Source organism: Leucopleurus acutus, assembly GCF_964270905.1.
Source record: "Leucopleurus acutus genome assembly, chromosome: 3".
NCBI classification, from domain to species: Eukaryota; Metazoa; Chordata; class Mammalia; order Artiodactyla; family Delphinidae; genus Leucopleurus; species Leucopleurus acutus.
The window spans coordinates 115,420,655-115,437,828 of NC_139145.1; the positions used below are offsets into that span (position 1 = coordinate 115,420,655).

Consider the following 17,174-nt stretch of genomic DNA (forward strand, 5'->3'; position numbering starts at 1 on the left):
CACATATTTTAGAAATATGTGGGCTAGAACTAAAGACATCTTTAAATGAATTTCATTTTAAGCTGTTAAGTGGACATTTACTAACATATTAACATATCTAAGGTACCTGCACACTGCTTCTGCATCAAAGTTTCGAGTTTGTCTGTGGTCGATCACAATAATCTCATGATGTTTATCTAGAAAGCATTCCAGGGCTGACTCCGGGGTCCGAGCAATATTACATCTGTAACCGGCTCTGTCACAGGCCCACCAGAATCCATCACTCTGACTGTCTTCCTTTGCAAAGATCAGCAAAACCTGGAACACAAAGAAAAGAGAATCTTGACAGTAATCATCATCCTTAGAGAGTAGTACTATATGCTAAAATATATATATGGAATTTAAGAAAAAAACATATCATGAAGAACCTAGGGGTAAGACAGGAATAAAGACACAGACCTACTAGAGAATGGGCTTGAGGATATGGGGAGGGGGAAGGGTGAGCTGTGACAAAGCGAGAGAGCGGCATGGACATATGAACACTACCAAGCGTAAAATAGATAGCTAGTGGGAAGCAGCCGCATAGCACAGGGAGATCAGCTCAGTGCTTTGTGACCACCTAGAGGGGTGGGATACGGAGGGTGGGAGGGAGGGAGACGCAAGAAGGAAGAGATATGGGAACATACGTATATGTATAACTGATTCACTTTGTTATAAAGCAGAAACTAACACACCATTGTAAAGCAAGTACACGCCAATAAAGATGTAAAAAAAAATAGAAAATAAATTTTTTTTAAAAATTAAAGAAAATAAAAAAATAAATAAACAGCCAAAAAAAAAAAAAAGCAGGCCTACAAGATACTGGTTTAAAATGCAGCCTCTGGAGAGAAGCTACCTGGGTTCAAATCCCAGCTGGTCCACTGATTCTAGGGTGTCTTTGAACAAGGTAGTTCATCTCTTCAGCCTACAGCTTCTCCAATGTCAGATGTGCTGAGAACGGTGCCCTGTAAGCTAGCTATGAGGCCTGAGTGAGCACAGAATACATGGTCCATCACTCTGCTGGTGGTTGTTACCCATGTGTAATTTCCTAACTGGCTTTGTTTTTAAATAGACTGAGCACTATGAAAATAGGCTAATCAACACAAGTTAGACTATTATTCACATACACACATATTTGGGGCCAGGGCAGCTGGTGTTCGTCTCAAGGTACCTGGCCACCTCTCTAAACTTAGCACTTAAATCCTTATCCAGACACAGAAGGGATGGGAACTCAGAACAATCTCAAAAACTAATTCCAACACCTAGCGTTTGCCAAAGCTAGAAAGAACAATTGTGAAATGTGAAGCTATTGGAGCTAAGGTGAGGAAACGTGCCTCTTTTTTCTTCATTGAAAAGTGAAGCCCCGCTCCCCGGAAAGAAGGTAGCCATACTTCCCACCATGTTACCCTCTTCATTCCCTGGGCTCTGGGACCCAGATTCCCTGGTGGCCAAAAAGCCAGAGATGGCGATACCACCACCTGAACTTGTTCATTTATTTGTTTGTGGTCTATCTTCCCCACTAGAATTGAGCTCCAGGACAGCAAGGACCTGCCTGTCTTGTTCCTGCTGTGACCCCCTGCCGGTCAGCACTTACTATCTGAGTGAAAGGAGGGTTTCTGCAAAATGTAAGAGGGTTTTTACTGTCAATTGGAATAAAACTACGTCACAGCAATAGGTCTAATAAGAAATACATATAATAATCTCAAGATATTGATAAGGCATTTAATATTCTTCCCCAACCACTTGTGGTTTAAACAGTTAGGAACAGAAGGGAAGTTTCTTTTTAAGTCCTTTAAGTCCTTTAAGTCCATAGCCAATGGTCCTTTAAGTCCATAGCCAATGCCATTCTTCATGATGAAATTCTGAATGTGTTTCATTTAAAGTCAGAAACAAGACAAACTGTCCAATAATTACCACTACATTTTAAAAATGCTTCATTAATTGACAATACATAGAAAAACAGAAACAACAGTATAATTACCCTCATGTACCCATCACCCGGCTTCAGCAATAACCAACTCCTGGCCAATCTAGCTTCAATTCTCTCCCTAGCCACTTTCCGACTCCTGTATCAGCTTGCAGTAAATCCCACATATTTCATCCATATGCATCTATTAAAGACTCTTTTCTAAAAACAAAAAAAGAAACCACACCACCATTTCATACCTAAACCTCTCCAATAATTCCTTACCGTTAAACATCTGAATGTATTATAAATGTCATTTGTTCTACACTGTTTGAATCATTTCCTGTTTTCTCAAATGCCATGTTTCCAGAAGAGAAATAATATTTTTCAGTATGATTTTGACATTTACTTCTTAGCACATGGCTTGAAATCACGTGCCAGTAACACATGAGGCAGCCACACTTATTAACGGCTCACTCCGGGCACAGGTCTGTCACTCCTCAGATCAGTCTATCCCCCAAAACCTCAGCTACAGAGCTACTTCTAGGAAGAAATGGGAGATGGCTCTTCCAAGACAAGTGAGGGGCTCAGCCTTGTGGATCGTGAGAGTGAAAAGAAAGCCTTCAAACAGAACTGTTAACAATGGAGCTACAATGAAAACCATCAGGTAGAATAAACTGGCTTGTACAAAAAGTCACTAGCCCTTTACTTGATGTAGCTGTGGCATTAGCATGAGAAACTCAATAAGCAAAGTCTAGAAGTCAGAAAAGGTGACAGAATTTCTTCTCTCCTCTGTCTGGCTGAACTATGATTGCTAAGCAAGGATCTCAACACTTTATATTTCCTTTATACCATTTATGCCTCAATATTTGACGAATGCAATAAGAATCTAACTGTATTCCCATATGGGACATTGCTACAGTTATTAATCTCATGTCTTAGATGTCCTTAAAAGACGGGAGTGCTCCACTTTGGGAAAAATAAAGTCATTATTCAAGCATTTCCTGATCACCTGCTATGTGCCAGCACCTACCATGTACCTACTCTGTTTTTAATTGCTTGGAGTACGCTGATGAACAAAATAAAAACCTCTTGCATTGTAGGGGTAAAGAAACAAACAACAGGCATGAGAAATAAGCTAATGATATGGAATGCTAAAAGTGGTAAGTGCTAGGTAAAGACAGTAGGGTTGAGTAAGAGGGATCCGGAGTGGGTGCTGGGACCAGTATTAAGTCAGGTGGTTAGGGTAAGCCTCACCGAGAAAGTGACATGTGAGCAAATGCCTGAAGGAAATGAAGAAGTCAAGTGGATAACTGAAGAAAAAGCATTCCACAAAGAGGGAACAGATCCACTGGTTCCTATAGTGGGACTCATGCCTGATGTGTTCAAGGAACTCAAGGAAGCCAGCGTGACAGAGAGGAGTGTGAGCTGGTGGGAGAGGAAGTGGAGCTCACAGCAGAGGGCTCGATCTTGGTAATGCCTGGTTTAGGAACTTACACCAGATTTCACTTGGAAACTTAAAAACCAATTCAAAGTGGGGAGTTGTATTAATTATGCCTCGTTAATTTTGATACTTCTGATGCTTTGACATCTGGAGCCTTGATGACCCTGGAGGGATGCCCCAGAGGGATAACCAATTCTCCAACCCCTAGGGAAAGCAAATGACTTGCCTAGGGACGCACTTTTCCTATGCAAACCAATCCAGTCCGTACTCCTACCACCTCTATCACTTGCTAACCCTCTGGACCACTATCTACCTGCTCTAATCACTGCAGCGCCAGGCACCAGACAACTAGGGACAGCCCTTCTGCCCAACACTCTTCTGGAATGATTCAAACTAGCTAAACCTGTCTACCCTGCTTTCCCTGCCTCACAGCTTCCCACAGAAACCACAGTCAAGGCTCTGGCCCACATTTTCCCCTTTAGGCTCCCTGCCTCCAATCAACCTTAGTGCTTCCCTCTGTGGTCCTGCACTGACCGCCCTTCCTCTCAGAAACTGTAACAAACTATCCTTCAGTGACAGTCTCTCCTAATCTGTTGGCCTCCCCCTACCTGAATAAAAATTAAAATCTACATATTGAAACAAGAGTATTTATATTACAAGAGTACTCACTAGAAAATCTCTCTAGGTAGTACTCAAAATTTTTTCCATTTATAAAAAAATAATTCAGAAAGACTACTTTTCAATAATCCAACTCCTAAGCAAAGTGAAAATCTATGGGAATTTAAAAACTATATATATATTTTAGAGTAAAGTACTATAGTAATCAGTTTTTTTAAGGTCTGCCTATCTCTGGAAAATTCTATCTTCTTTAGGAAAGCAACCCACCCAAGTAACCAAAGCTGTACTCTCTGTTCCCATCTCCTAGGCCACAGCTGGACTAATAATGTTGTTTCCGGGAATTTGAAATGTGAACAGAGAGACACAGAGGCTGGGAATTAGAACCCGTGGCTCATTAATAGTAGAGATACTGAAGGAAGAAGCTTAAATCCCTTCTGTCAAAATACTCAGAGATGGCTCATTGTCACCCTTTCTAAGCCATGGCTTTTCAACTCTTCCTTGGATTCTGAAAAAGAAAACACACTATCTATTTCTTACTCATTTACTATTTTGTGTAAGACAGCTGTTACTTAAAACCAAAGAACATAACCCCTCAAAAGCCTTTTGTGATATAGTCCCCCTTCAGATTTATCATTCCATGTATCAATATTTAGTTTCTTTGTCAAACATGTCAGTTTGTAAATGTTTATTGACCATTCACTGAGGCAAATCCCATAAAATGATTTTGTAAAATATATTTTTAAAAATAATTAATAAATAGCTGAACTTAATTTATAAAGAGTAAAAACTGACTCTTACTTGCTCTAAATAGTATGTGGAACATTCCTTCAAAGAATACTTTTTGATGACCTATCATGCACGATGTTAAGAACTGAGAGTAAGAAGCTGACAGAGACAACCACAGTCCAGTCTCTACCCCTAGGACGCAAGCAGGGGAGAGGTTCAGGTAAGCAGATAAGTACAAGAGATGCTCTAATAAGCAGTGACCAAAGGTAGAGCAAGGACATGGCATCCAGGGAAAGAATCTAGGCACAGGAGAACGGGAAGAAGGAAGTGGTTTTGTTATATCAACCTCACTGTACTGTTGTAAACACAGCGAAAGAGAAGATTAAAAGCAGATCTGGGGTGAAGCCTGGGGCAATGAGGAAACATCTACTTCTGGAGCAGATCTTGGCCAGTTTGGGCTTTGTCCAGGATCAGAACACAAACACAGGCAGTGCTCACTTTGCATGGCAGTGTCAGACCATATAAATGACCACGCAAAGCAATCTTAATGAAGGATGGTAAAAACGGCGGTTCCATGACATTTCGAAATTTTGTCAAAACATAAAAAACTTTTATTGTTGGTTATAAATGTATAGCGAAATGAAAAATGTAAAATTAATATTTATTCAGTGCACTTACTTTAAAACATCAGAAACTGTGAATTTAAAAAAATTTTTAAGCTTATTGAGTAGTTTGAACAGCGCTTGCCTTCTTCCAGTTGTATAAATTATGATACAGAATGAGCCTCTTTTCTACGCCTTGGTGAATTATAAACTCTTAAGTTTGGATCAGCTTCCAACATTTTATCCTCTGTACTTTCAATGTCATGAAATGTCCCCAGAGTTCCTTTAATTACTGTGCAGTTTTTTGTTGGCATCACTTCATCTTTTTCGTCACAACCACTTTCTTCATTTAGCTCAATAAACTTGCATTGATTAACTTCCTCTGGCAACCCTCTAGAATCTCTCACAGGCAGCAGTGTCAACATTGCCAGTCAGCTTTCTTCTCTAACTCCATTTACATTGCTGTTTCACTTCCAGCATTATCGCTTTCCATTCCTTTGCTACACTCTCGTCTTTGTGGGCTAGCTCCTTCTTTCAATGATACACTTATATATATTTTGTAATGCCGTGTGAGTTATCATGGAGAGATAAAGGGGTGACACAACTGCACACTCTGCTGTCTGTGCTAGAACAGGTAGAGACTTCAAAAAAAGTGATGTGGTTCGTCACTGCACAGGCTGCACATTTGTTATTTATGTAATGACTTGTGGACTGAAGAACTAGCAGCAAAGTTTGCACTTGATGCAATCATCACAATTAAAACACCAATGTGACTGCAATCTGTGGGCCTGGTGTTATTTAGTCCTGGAACTGTGCAAAGCCATGGCTACCTGTACAGCTTTTCAAACGTAGCTATGAATACCTCAACCTACCATGCAGGGTCTCCCTCTATTTCTACGTACACCTTCTTAGAACCACAAAGTTTATTTATTAATTTGTTTTTATTTTGGGCTGTGTTGGGTCTTTGTTGCTGTGCGAGGACTTTCTCTAGTTGCGGTGAGCAGGGGCTACTCTTTGTTGCAGTGCGCAGGCTTCTCATTGTCATGGCTTCTCTTTGTTGTGGAGCACAGGCCCTAGGCGCACGGGCTTCAGTAGTTGTGGCATGTGGGCTCAGTAGTTGTGGCTCGCAGGCTCTAGAGCCCAGGCGCAGTAGTTGTGGCACATCGGCTTAGTTGCTCCGCGGCATGTGGGATCTCCCTGGACTAGGGCTTGAACCTGCATCCCCTGCATTGGCAGGTGGATTCTTAACCACTGCGCCACCAGGGAAGTCCGGAACCACAAAGTTTAATTCATCTTTCAACCCAAGCCAGAATAATGAAGTAAGGGATGACCCAGAGAATGAAGTGTAAGAGGCTGCAGGGGGTAGCACTCAGATTCCGGGGGACTTGGGGCGGGCGGTCCTAGGGGCCATGACAAGGACAGGGACCATGACTCTCAGGAGTTCTCAGAGCAGGAAGGGACTCTGGGGGTGATCCATCAACCCCCAATCAACAGATGAGTTCAGCAACTTCCCTAAGCAGAGCAGCAGCACAGCTGGACCCACAATTCCCAGCTCCTCCTTCAGTAATCTTTCCTGATGTCCTCTTGCTGTGCTACAAGTACTGTAACCATTCCTTTGACATGTTTTTTCAAGAAAGTACTGAAAACTATCTTTTTGAGGACAGCAATAAGCGGTCTTTGATAGCTAAGTGAGTATGAAACTATATTCTCTGGTGAAGGCTAATTATGAAAAAGATGAAAAAATAAAACCCTAGCTTTTCCTTAACTTGAAGACAATGTAAGTGTTCGTTATTATTAGTGTTCTTTCTAGATAGGGTGTGTCTACATGTCTCCAAATGGATCATCAACGTCTACTATTAAACATCTAACTTTCAGAATACTTGGTTTGGCTTTAAGCAAAAGCCAGGTTAACAAGTAGCTTCTAGAGTAGATCACATATATATCTACATCATACTAAACAGCTGGCCAATCTGATCATAGGTGGGGTCGATTCAGTTGGAAAAAAATGGTTTGGGAGCTTTCCTCAAATGTCCCTAAGAAAGTAATGCTAATACGTCTTGTTTAATACATCTTTTTGGTGATCTGATGTTAACTAAACTCTGAAATTTGCACACACTGGAACTATGCAAAGTAAGGGCTTTGTCGAGCAGCTACAGTTTAATGAGAATTTAAGGGCCAGCCATGACACTGAAAGGACTTTAAACATACTATCTCATTTAATAACCCTTCACAACTCTTTCGAGTTGGGCATCATCCCCACTTACAGACGTGGAGACTGAGATACGGGATGATTAAGAGACACGCCCACAGCCACACAACTAACAAGATTTGAACTGAGGTTGGCTGGACCCCTGAGCCTGGGCAATCATTAAGTAACGCACTCTATTTTACCCCCAAAATATTGGACCAAAACCCCTAACAACTCTGTGGTTCCGTGAAATTGGCTGGGCCAGGTACAGGACCTGACTCGGTACCAGCTGTAAGGACAGACAGGAGGGGAGATGCTGACCACAGCAAGTTACTGAGTCTGAACACCTCCATCACTCGGTCATTTCATTTACTATGTGAAGAACAGCTTCCCACAAGGCCAAAGGATCTCCAACATAAAGTCTCCAATATATAATGGTTCCAGAAAAAAAATCCATGTCCACACAACATAGAAGTTTAAGTTTTAAAGGAAAGTGCTGTCTTGCTGGGAAAACGCTTAGGCCAGAGCAGTGAAGATCTGTTTCCAAGTCCAGTCGGAAAGCTCTGTGAGGGGCAGGGGCGACAGCACTCTAAGCAGAGACAATTCCACACACGGGGAAGTAAATATGCTCCAGGCATTGATGAAGAAAAGACCTCTTGATTTTCAGATGGTATCATGCTGATAAAAATCTATTGCCTCATAATATTTCCCCCTTTTTTTTTTTTGCTAAGACTGGAAAACATGCCCTGCTGTGAGTCACAGGCACTCACCCAGGAGAGCTGTCCTCTACAATACGACGAGGCACGTCCACCCGCTCCACTCCCAACAGCACTCCCACCAGGCCACATCACACCTCCTGATCTCTACACGGGAGCAAATTTCCCCTGGTGACCTCAGAAGTGCACCGTCAAAAGCAACCACATCCTGGAATATGTTTGTCAAGTAAGTTCCTCCCAAGTCCTAAGCGTTCCGGTTGATGTAGTTAACATTTTCGGCATGGCAGTGAAGTTACAGAGTAGATATTTTTCTCCAAGAAAAAGAAAATTACAGAATTTTGCTCCAAGAAAAAAAAAAAATTTAAAAACTAAGGTTCTAGGCCATTTCGAAGACAGTTGCAATGGCAGTATCAGAAGCACAAGAACACTTGACTAGATATCTCTGCCTTTCAAGTTAGAATGTAGTAGACAATAAAACCAACCAGCCAGACTCCCTGGGTGGTCAGGGGTCATTGTTCGGCCCCCTTCCCCTGCAGCACCTGGTGCAGAGCCTTGAGCACATAGGTACTCCACAGACTCGAACTGGATGGATCAGTGAGTGAAATTACATTTGAATGAGACCCAGGAGTAAAGACATCCTTGGTTCTAAGTTGAGCTTATTATTTTTTTAAAAAAGAGTCTCTTAATTATTCTGTCCCTCATTCAGAGAGGGACTCTTGACCACTTGTATCTGCTGTCATGGGGGCCAAACTCATGTGACAGGAACCAGGCAGGGTACACGGTAGCAGTGGAAACACTCCACCTCTTATGCTGGGTGGTGGGTTCACGGCATTAGTTTTACTATCATATTTCATAGCTTATGAGCACGAATTTAAAATGTGCGTTATGTTTTAACATACCAAATATAATAAGTCCAAAATTACAGACAATTGTTTTTGTGATGAGGGAGTGAGTCCGTTATGGGATATTTAAATACTGCAAAGGACTATATCGTATTTGAGAAGATAGAAATACAGTACACTTGAGACTCTGTTATGAAATCTGACGGCTAAACAAACATATTAAAAACAAGCTAAGGGTAACCACTGAAATAGAAGCGTAACCTACAGTTTCTAAAACAGAGAAAATAAAAGGTAATTCTGAAAACTATGTCAACTTAACAAAAAGTAGAAATATGAGAAAAAGAAAAAGGGCAACAAATAGAAACTCAAGACTAATTGTATCAGTAATCACACTCAGTGTAACAAGATTACACTCACTTATTAAAGTCAGATTATCAGAATAGGTTTTAGAAAAATAAAACTATGTGCTCCTTATAAGAGGGATATTTAACATAAAGTTATAAATAAAACCGAAAATGAAAAGACAGAAAAAGATATACCAGGAAAATATTAACCAAAGAAAGCTTGTCCAGCCATATTACCAACAAATAAAATAGAAATTAAGGTAGAAGTTTAAAGAGGGACACTACATAATAATAAAAGGATCAGTCACCAAGAACACACAACAATCTAGAACTTGGATGTACATTAACATGACAGACTCAAAACATAAGAAAATATTAAGAAATATTGAGGATATTGACATATCCATTACAATAGAAACTAACAGAACACAAAAAATTAAGATAGAGATGATTTGAATAGTATCATTAATAAAGTTGAATTAATTTCACAGATATAGAAACCTGTATTCCAGAAATAGAGATACATCTTTTTTAAAGTTTTTGTGGAAAATTTCAAAACTGGCTACATTATTGGCTACCAAACAAGTTGCAACAAGTATGAAAGAATCAGGCATCAGGTAATTCAATGGAGCAAGGAATACACAGTCATTTCAACAAATGGAGCTGCTCATTCAACATGGAAGGAAAAAGAGCCTTGATCTCTTTATTCCACCATACATAAAAATGAACTTGAGATAGATTATAGATCTAAAATTAAAATTTAACAATAAAGTTTCTAGAAGAAAACGAGAAATAATCTTCAACCTGGGATTAAGGATTCATAGACCACAGAAAGTAATAACCATAAAAGGAGTGATAAATTAGACTATATCAAAACTAAAATTTTTGCTCAAAATCCAAGTTTGTGAAAATGAAGACAGGAGCCACACATTGGAAGAAAATATTTTCAAAATCTGATAAAGGACTTGGGACAAGAATATATACAGAATTCCCACAACTCAGTAGTTTTTTAAAAGTCAACCCAACTAAAAATGGGCGGAAGACTTAACATTCACAGAAGATTTTAAAAATGGCCAATCAGCGAACAAAAAAGTGCTCACATTATTAGTCATGGAGAAATGCAAATTTAACTTACCGTAAGATAGAACTACTCACCTACTAGATGAGCTAAAATTAAGAGACTGAAACAAACATTACCAAGGATTTGAAGTAATAAGAACTCACATTGCTTGTAGGAGTGTAAAATGGTACAACCACTTTGAGAAAAGATCTGGATATATCTTGTAAATAGTATCTAAACACACTATTGTTTTGAAGGTTCTAGCAGGACAATCAGGCTAACAAAATAAAAGGCATTCAGATTGGGAAGAGAGTAGTAATGTTATGATCCTGTATATAGAAAATCCTAAAGAATTCACACAAAAATGTAAAAGCTAATAAATGAGTTCAATCAATATACAAAAATAAATAGATTTCTATACACTAGCAATGAACAACCCAAAACTGAAAGTAAGGAAACAATTCCATTTGTCATAGCATCAAAAAGAATAAAATATTTCAGGAATAAATTTAACAAAAATATAAAACACTACACTAAAAACTACAAGACATTGGTGAAAGAAGTTAAAGAAAATCTAAATAAATGGAAAGACATCTTATGTTAATGGATTGGAAGACAAAATGGTTAACACAGTAATATTCCCAAATTGATCCACAGGTTTAATGCAATCACTATCAAAATCCCAGCTGGTCCCCCTCACTCCCCAAATTAATAAGCTGGTCCTGAAATTCATATGAAGATTCAAGGGACCCAGACAGCAAAAACAACCTTGAAAGATAAGAAAGTTGGGAGACTCACACTTCAAAGCTACAGAAATCAAGAGAGTGTGGTACTGGCATAGGACAGACATATATCAATGGAATAGAAATAAGAATCCAGAAATAAACGCTCACAATCATGGTCAGTTGATTTTAGAAAAACATGCCAAGACAATTCAATGGGGAAAGATATTCTTTTTAACAAATGCTGCTGCACAACTAGATATCCACATAACGAAAGAATGAAGCCCTACCTCACACCACATACAAAAGTTAAATCAAAATGGATCATAGAGCTAAATATAAGAGCTACAACTATAAAACTCTTAGAAGAAAACAAAGGAGTAACACTTTGTGACCTTAGATTAGGCGATAGATTCTTAGGTACGACACTAAATGATAAAGAAAAATTTCAGAATGATGCCTGCTGCTTGACACCTTTCAAATAAAGTTTAAAATATTCAAGACAAAGTAAATATTAATGGATACATGGGACTTCCCTGGTGGTCCAGTGGTTAAGAATCTGCCTTCCAATGCAGGGGACACGGGTTCAATTCCTGGCCGGGGAACTAAGATCCCACATGCCGCAGGGAAACTAAGCCTGCGTGCCACAACTACAGAGCCCGCGTGCCGCAACTACAGAGCCTACAGGCCACAACTACAGAGCCCATGCACCACAACTAGAGAGCCCGTGCGCCACGACTACTGAGCCCACACACTCTGAAGCCTGTGCACCACAACTAGAGAGAAGCCCATGTACTGCAATGAAAGATCCCACGTGCTGCAACAAAAGATCCCGTGTGCCGCAACCAAGACCCAATGCAGCCAAAAATAAATAAATAATTTTTAAAAATGGATACATAAGTATGTAGAAGAAATATACCAATACCTATCATAATCAATCTCCAAACAGTGGTTACTTTTAGGGAAGAGAGAGGAGGGCAAAGGGATAAATAGGGCTTAAAGCATCTGTAATCTCTTGTTTCTAAAAAGAACTCTGAGACAAATAGGACATCCTTGACAAAATAAATTTATCATGTTTGATAAAATAAAATTAGCATATTTCATAAAAGTGGATATTTCATAAAAGTGGATATTAGCATATTTCATAAAAGTGGATATTTCATAAAAGTGGATATACACATGTACTTTTATGAGTATTTAAAATACTTTACAATTTAACAAATTATATTTTATAAAAATGAGACATCCTTGGGGACGTCCCTGGTGGTCCAGTGGTTAAGACTTTGCCTTCCAATGCAGGGGTTGCGGGTTTAATCCCTGGTCGGGGAGCTAAGATCCCACATGCCTCGCAGCCAAAAAACCAAAACATAAAACAGAAGCAGTATTGTAACAAATTCAATAAAGACTTTAAAAATGGTCCACATCAAAAAAAAAAATCTCAAAAAACAAAAAAAAAGATTTAAGAATGAGATGCCCTTATCATGAGCATTCATTGCCAGTACAACACAGGGTGAAAAAGGAAGGTAAATTAAAGTAACTGATCTAAAACCACACTAATCCCAAGAAATATTCTGGAAATTACTTTGGGAATAAATACTGATATCAGAACCTCTGTCACTGCCTTTATTCAAAATGGACTACAAAGTCCATGCCCCCAGAATGAATACTGGAATTTTCCACTTGTTTGTATTCTATATAAATAGTTGTGGCTTATGTTTATTTTAATAAATTCTCTCTTCCTCTCTCTCTCTGCTCCTAAATTTGTTTTCATCCAATTTTCCCAAGCTTAAATCTCTTGTTTTTTTCCTTTCCCTAGATTTGCATTTCCTTTTCCAAGCAACAGTAAATTATTTTCTTTTCCAACCGCTCTTAAATCAAACAGTACATTTCTTTGGTTGGTTTTTCACTTTCATCTACATGTTAATTGGTTTATTTCCATCTTCTCTACATCTTCACTTGTCCAAAGTACAGCACAAGTTTCCAGGTGCTAACAAGCTACAGTTTTACAAGGAGGAAGGTGGCTCATCTAGGTCTACCAGTAAGATGCAGATGCAGATGAGGACTTAACAAACACTTCTCATACCTATTTCCTCACAGGGCACACAGGAAGCTGGAGGGGTGGTGGGGAGGACATGGGTACTGCTGATGTTAGAGGGTGGTCAAGGCTGCAGGCGCTGGCCCCTCCTCTCCCTGGAACCAGGAGCCTTGGTGCTTCAGAGCCCAGTAGGCTGCCTGCCTCTAGTCACACAGGACAACAGTTACCATCACTGAGCACCTTCTACTGCCAGGCAGTGTCCCAAGCACCTGATGCTATTTCCTTGAGCTCATAATTTCCTAAGAGAGAGACATTACCGTCTCCACTTTACAGACAAGGCACTGGGTAGAGAAGTGAAGCAATACATGCAAGGTCACAGAGCTGGTAAAGGCAGAGCCAGGATTCCCACCCAGCCGTGGCTCGTGGCAAAGCCCTGCCCTTTACCACACACGGCTTCTTCCCTTTCCAGCTGCGGAAGCAGCATGTAGAACAGACGCGTTTTTTGGTGAAGAGTTGTTCTCCCTCACGACCTACCATGCAACCGCTCTACCTATTATATTATTTATACTCAAAATGGGGCAATATTTGTCTTCAAGAAAGCAATCTGATTCCTCGTTTGACATTAATAAAAACAAGCCTTTGCACACAGGCATATACACACACACCACGTATGGATATGTGGGCATGCACGTCAGGGCAAGGATGGCCATCTGCTGTATATGAAAGAGGCCCTCGTGTAGTGCTTCTATAACCACTTGCTCTGCAAACCAAGTCCCTACAGAGGAACGGAGGTGTACCTGGATAGGATCCTGCGTCAGTCTCATGGGCCCGATGCGTACCTCTGCAGAAGAGACCTGCTAAAACAAACAAACAAAAACAGCACATGAGATGTGTCAAGTCATAAACTACAGGAATTGACAAATTCTTCCTTACACTGGATATTATGTCGTGCCCCTTTGCAGCTAAATAAAAGGATCCAATTTATTGACATGGAGACAGTTTATAAAATATCACATACAGTACAATTCTGGTTTTGTAAAAGAAGGTATACATTTATGTGCATTGAAGTGTCTGGGAGGATATATCCTCAAGGCTAAGTGGTAGGATTTCAGGTTATTTTTACCTTAAGTGCATGGATTTTTATAATAAGCACATATTATTCTTTACTCTCTCTTTATGGGAGAAAACAACTCAATAATTATTTACTGAGCACCTACTATTCTGGGCATGATGCCAGACTGTTATTATTCCGAAATTTCCAAAGAGTAAAAATTCCTCTCATATGTGGAAGCTAAAGCATTTTGATGGTTTAAGAGTGTTCCTATATTTAGATCTTTTTTTATCTTCATGTTTTAGTATGAGGAATAAACAGCTTACTTTTACCCGTGTTGACCATGACTAAATTATTCATTTCAGTTGTACCTCCTCAAATAAACTGAGTAACCTCACACCAGGACCACAGGAAGCTGAACTCTGTCCCATAACTCTAGGAATGAGCTTAGGTGTTCACTGGCCAACACCATCTAACTGCCTTTGGCTGCAAGCAGAGAGAAAATATTTCTCTTTATTTTTGATTACTTCACTTGGATTTCTAAAAATAACTTTTCTCTAGACAATCGGATTGAAGGTCTTGGTCTCACCTCCATGGATCCAGGTTTGTTTTTCTCTAAGAGGCTGCAATCATTTTGCCTCTACTTAGCAGCTTATCCTGCATTCAACACACTAGGTTGGCCCCCATGAGTCAGACAGGACAGCTTCAGCAAGCATCGGAGTTCACAGGACCAGAGACATTTCAGTGACCCGAGGGTCAGAGGAGGCTTTATCAGTTAAACAAGAAAGGCAGAACTTTCTTTACATTAGACTCGAAGACTACTAATTTCCCTTTCTCCTTTCTTGCCCTTTAACTGCAGGTGGGCATGGTGTGAAGCTTCTCCGAAACGTAACCACGAGTTGCCGATGTCCTTTTCCTCTGTCAGGCGGATTCCTCCAGCCCGCTCTGCGGTGAGCTCTCAGGAGAGCAAAGCTGGGCTCTCCTGCCCTGCTTGGGAAAGCAGCCTCCCCACGGTGAGTCCTTCCAGCAGGGCTGGAATGACTCCTTGGGTCCCTGAGCCTGTGGACCTGCGACAAGTCCCTTCAGTGTTGCACTGCGGTCCTCAGGCCTAAGTGACACACTCCAGTTGCTTTTCTCTAAGCAAAACAATGCCCTGCGAGGGGTCTGTACTGATACGTGCAGAGCCCCAAGAATTCCCCTGGAAGGAGAACGTCACCAGGTCTCCTGCATCACTGGGACTCTGGCCACCACACAGCTTCACCCTAAAAGCAGTTTTTATAGTCTGAAATAGACACCCTCCCTCAAAACCAGTGCAACCGCCAGAATTCTGCTACAAAGTTAACGACTGAGAAGTGAAACCAGTTTGGTTCAGAAAGAGAAATGTGACTGAAAATCTGAGGTAACTTGTGCTCTCTGGTCTCTCCTGGCAGAGTGCCTGCGCCACCCACAGAAGCCCCTGCGACAGGGCCTCCTGCACTTTCTCCAGCAAAACTGGCCCTGCACAGGGGGACCCAGGGGCAGAAGACAAATGAAACAAGAAATCAATAAAAGTTTAAAAGCAATCAAATAAAAAGTGGCTCGCTTTGGAAGGCTAATGGACTGGGGCAAGGGCAGAGACTGCCCCCAAAGTGATAATTCCCTCCTAACCGACGCATTCCTGTGTACTTTGAAGGAACGAACATATGCACGACGTTGCTAAACAGGCCATGTTCAACTCTGCCAGCAAAGCCGCTGATGACTGCGGGGGCCCTCCTGTCTCCAGCCCTGTGCTAGGCACTCTCACACGAGCGACCTTGGCAGGAGAAAAGCAACAGGCACGGAGTGACGGCATGCAGTTTTAGAAGCAAGCCTCAATCTAGAAGATCCTTCTCCTGCTGACAGACAGGAAACACCCTCCAACTTTCCCCTGCAGCACAAGAGTTCCCTGCCCGCATCCAGCATTTTAACCTCCTCCGGACCCACGTCAGCAGGAAGCTGCCACCTGAGGCAGAGCCCAGGAGAGGAACTGCAAGGTCGCTGAGCTCTCTCCAAGACCCCGGCCTCTGCCATCCCCTCCCATCCCCCCCAGCCCCACGTCCCTGTGCTGCCTCCCAGAGAGCACAGGTCAACTTCACCACCAGCCTGGGAGCCTCGGTTTCCCAGCTCCCCTAGTCCTGACCTACACGTCACTTCTTGTCTCTTGGCGTGCCTTCTCCTTCTTGCTCTGCGCTCCAGTCATCAGACTTTGGCTTCTGTGTCCAACAGAGGTCAACTATCCCAGTAGAACTGGAACCTCTCCTCCTGGCCTATGAGGGATGGCCCAAGGCCTGACCAGCAGCAGGTATGGGCACAGACAGCAGCAGCGGCCTGCAGAGTTCTCCTTCTAACATGGGAGTCTTATTGCCTGCATTTCACCCATTTCTAAGAGAACAAATTATGAACAGAAACAGGAGACCGTTTACTGATGTCTGTGTAGTCAAGCCAAGATTCTCTACTACAAAGAGTGAACTTTGAGCAACTGCAGATACACAGATCCTCAATTAGTGTGTTAGCTCTGATTCCAGGATGCGACCACATTTGCCAAGGACACAGAAGCAAGAAGGAGGTGGGGTCATAGGTATTACAATTCCAGCTCTGGAGAGGAGAGGAGGATAAGTTGAGAGTGTGAAGAGAGACACGCTTCCTAGTGACTCCGACCCTCATGGCTCTCTCCAGCAGCCAAATGAGGAAGCACTGCTGGCTGACAGTGCAGTTTTAACCGTCCAACATTAATAGTGTGTCGAATATTTATGTGTACACACGTGTGTGCATGGTCACCTACGCACACACACATACATATATACATGTAGCAGGGTCACCAATTCACACTCAGATGAGTTGGCTCTTCAGGAAAAAAGAAATGTCCTATTTTGTATCATTTACT

At 41.3% G+C, this 17,174-nt stretch overlaps 1 protein-coding gene across 17 annotated transcripts in view; it reads right to left on the reverse strand.

Moving 5' to 3' along the window:
• Positions 1 to 17,174, reverse strand: part of PDE8B (phosphodiesterase 8B) — a 384,709-nt gene that overhangs the window by 135,586 nt on the left and 231,949 nt on the right. For 16 of the 17 annotated variants that reach the window (XM_082836129.1, XM_082836131.1, XM_082836145.1 and 13 more), the window contains 2 exons: positions 14,019 to 14,078; positions 107 to 297 (listed from right to left, as the gene is read on the reverse strand). In XM_082836129.1, the coding sequence (XP_082692255.1) occupies positions 107 to 297; positions 14,019 to 14,078 (251 nt within the window). The remainder of the gene's footprint in view (positions 1 to 106; positions 298 to 14,018; positions 14,079 to 17,174) is intronic. The other variant, XM_082836134.1, reaches the window with a different exon arrangement.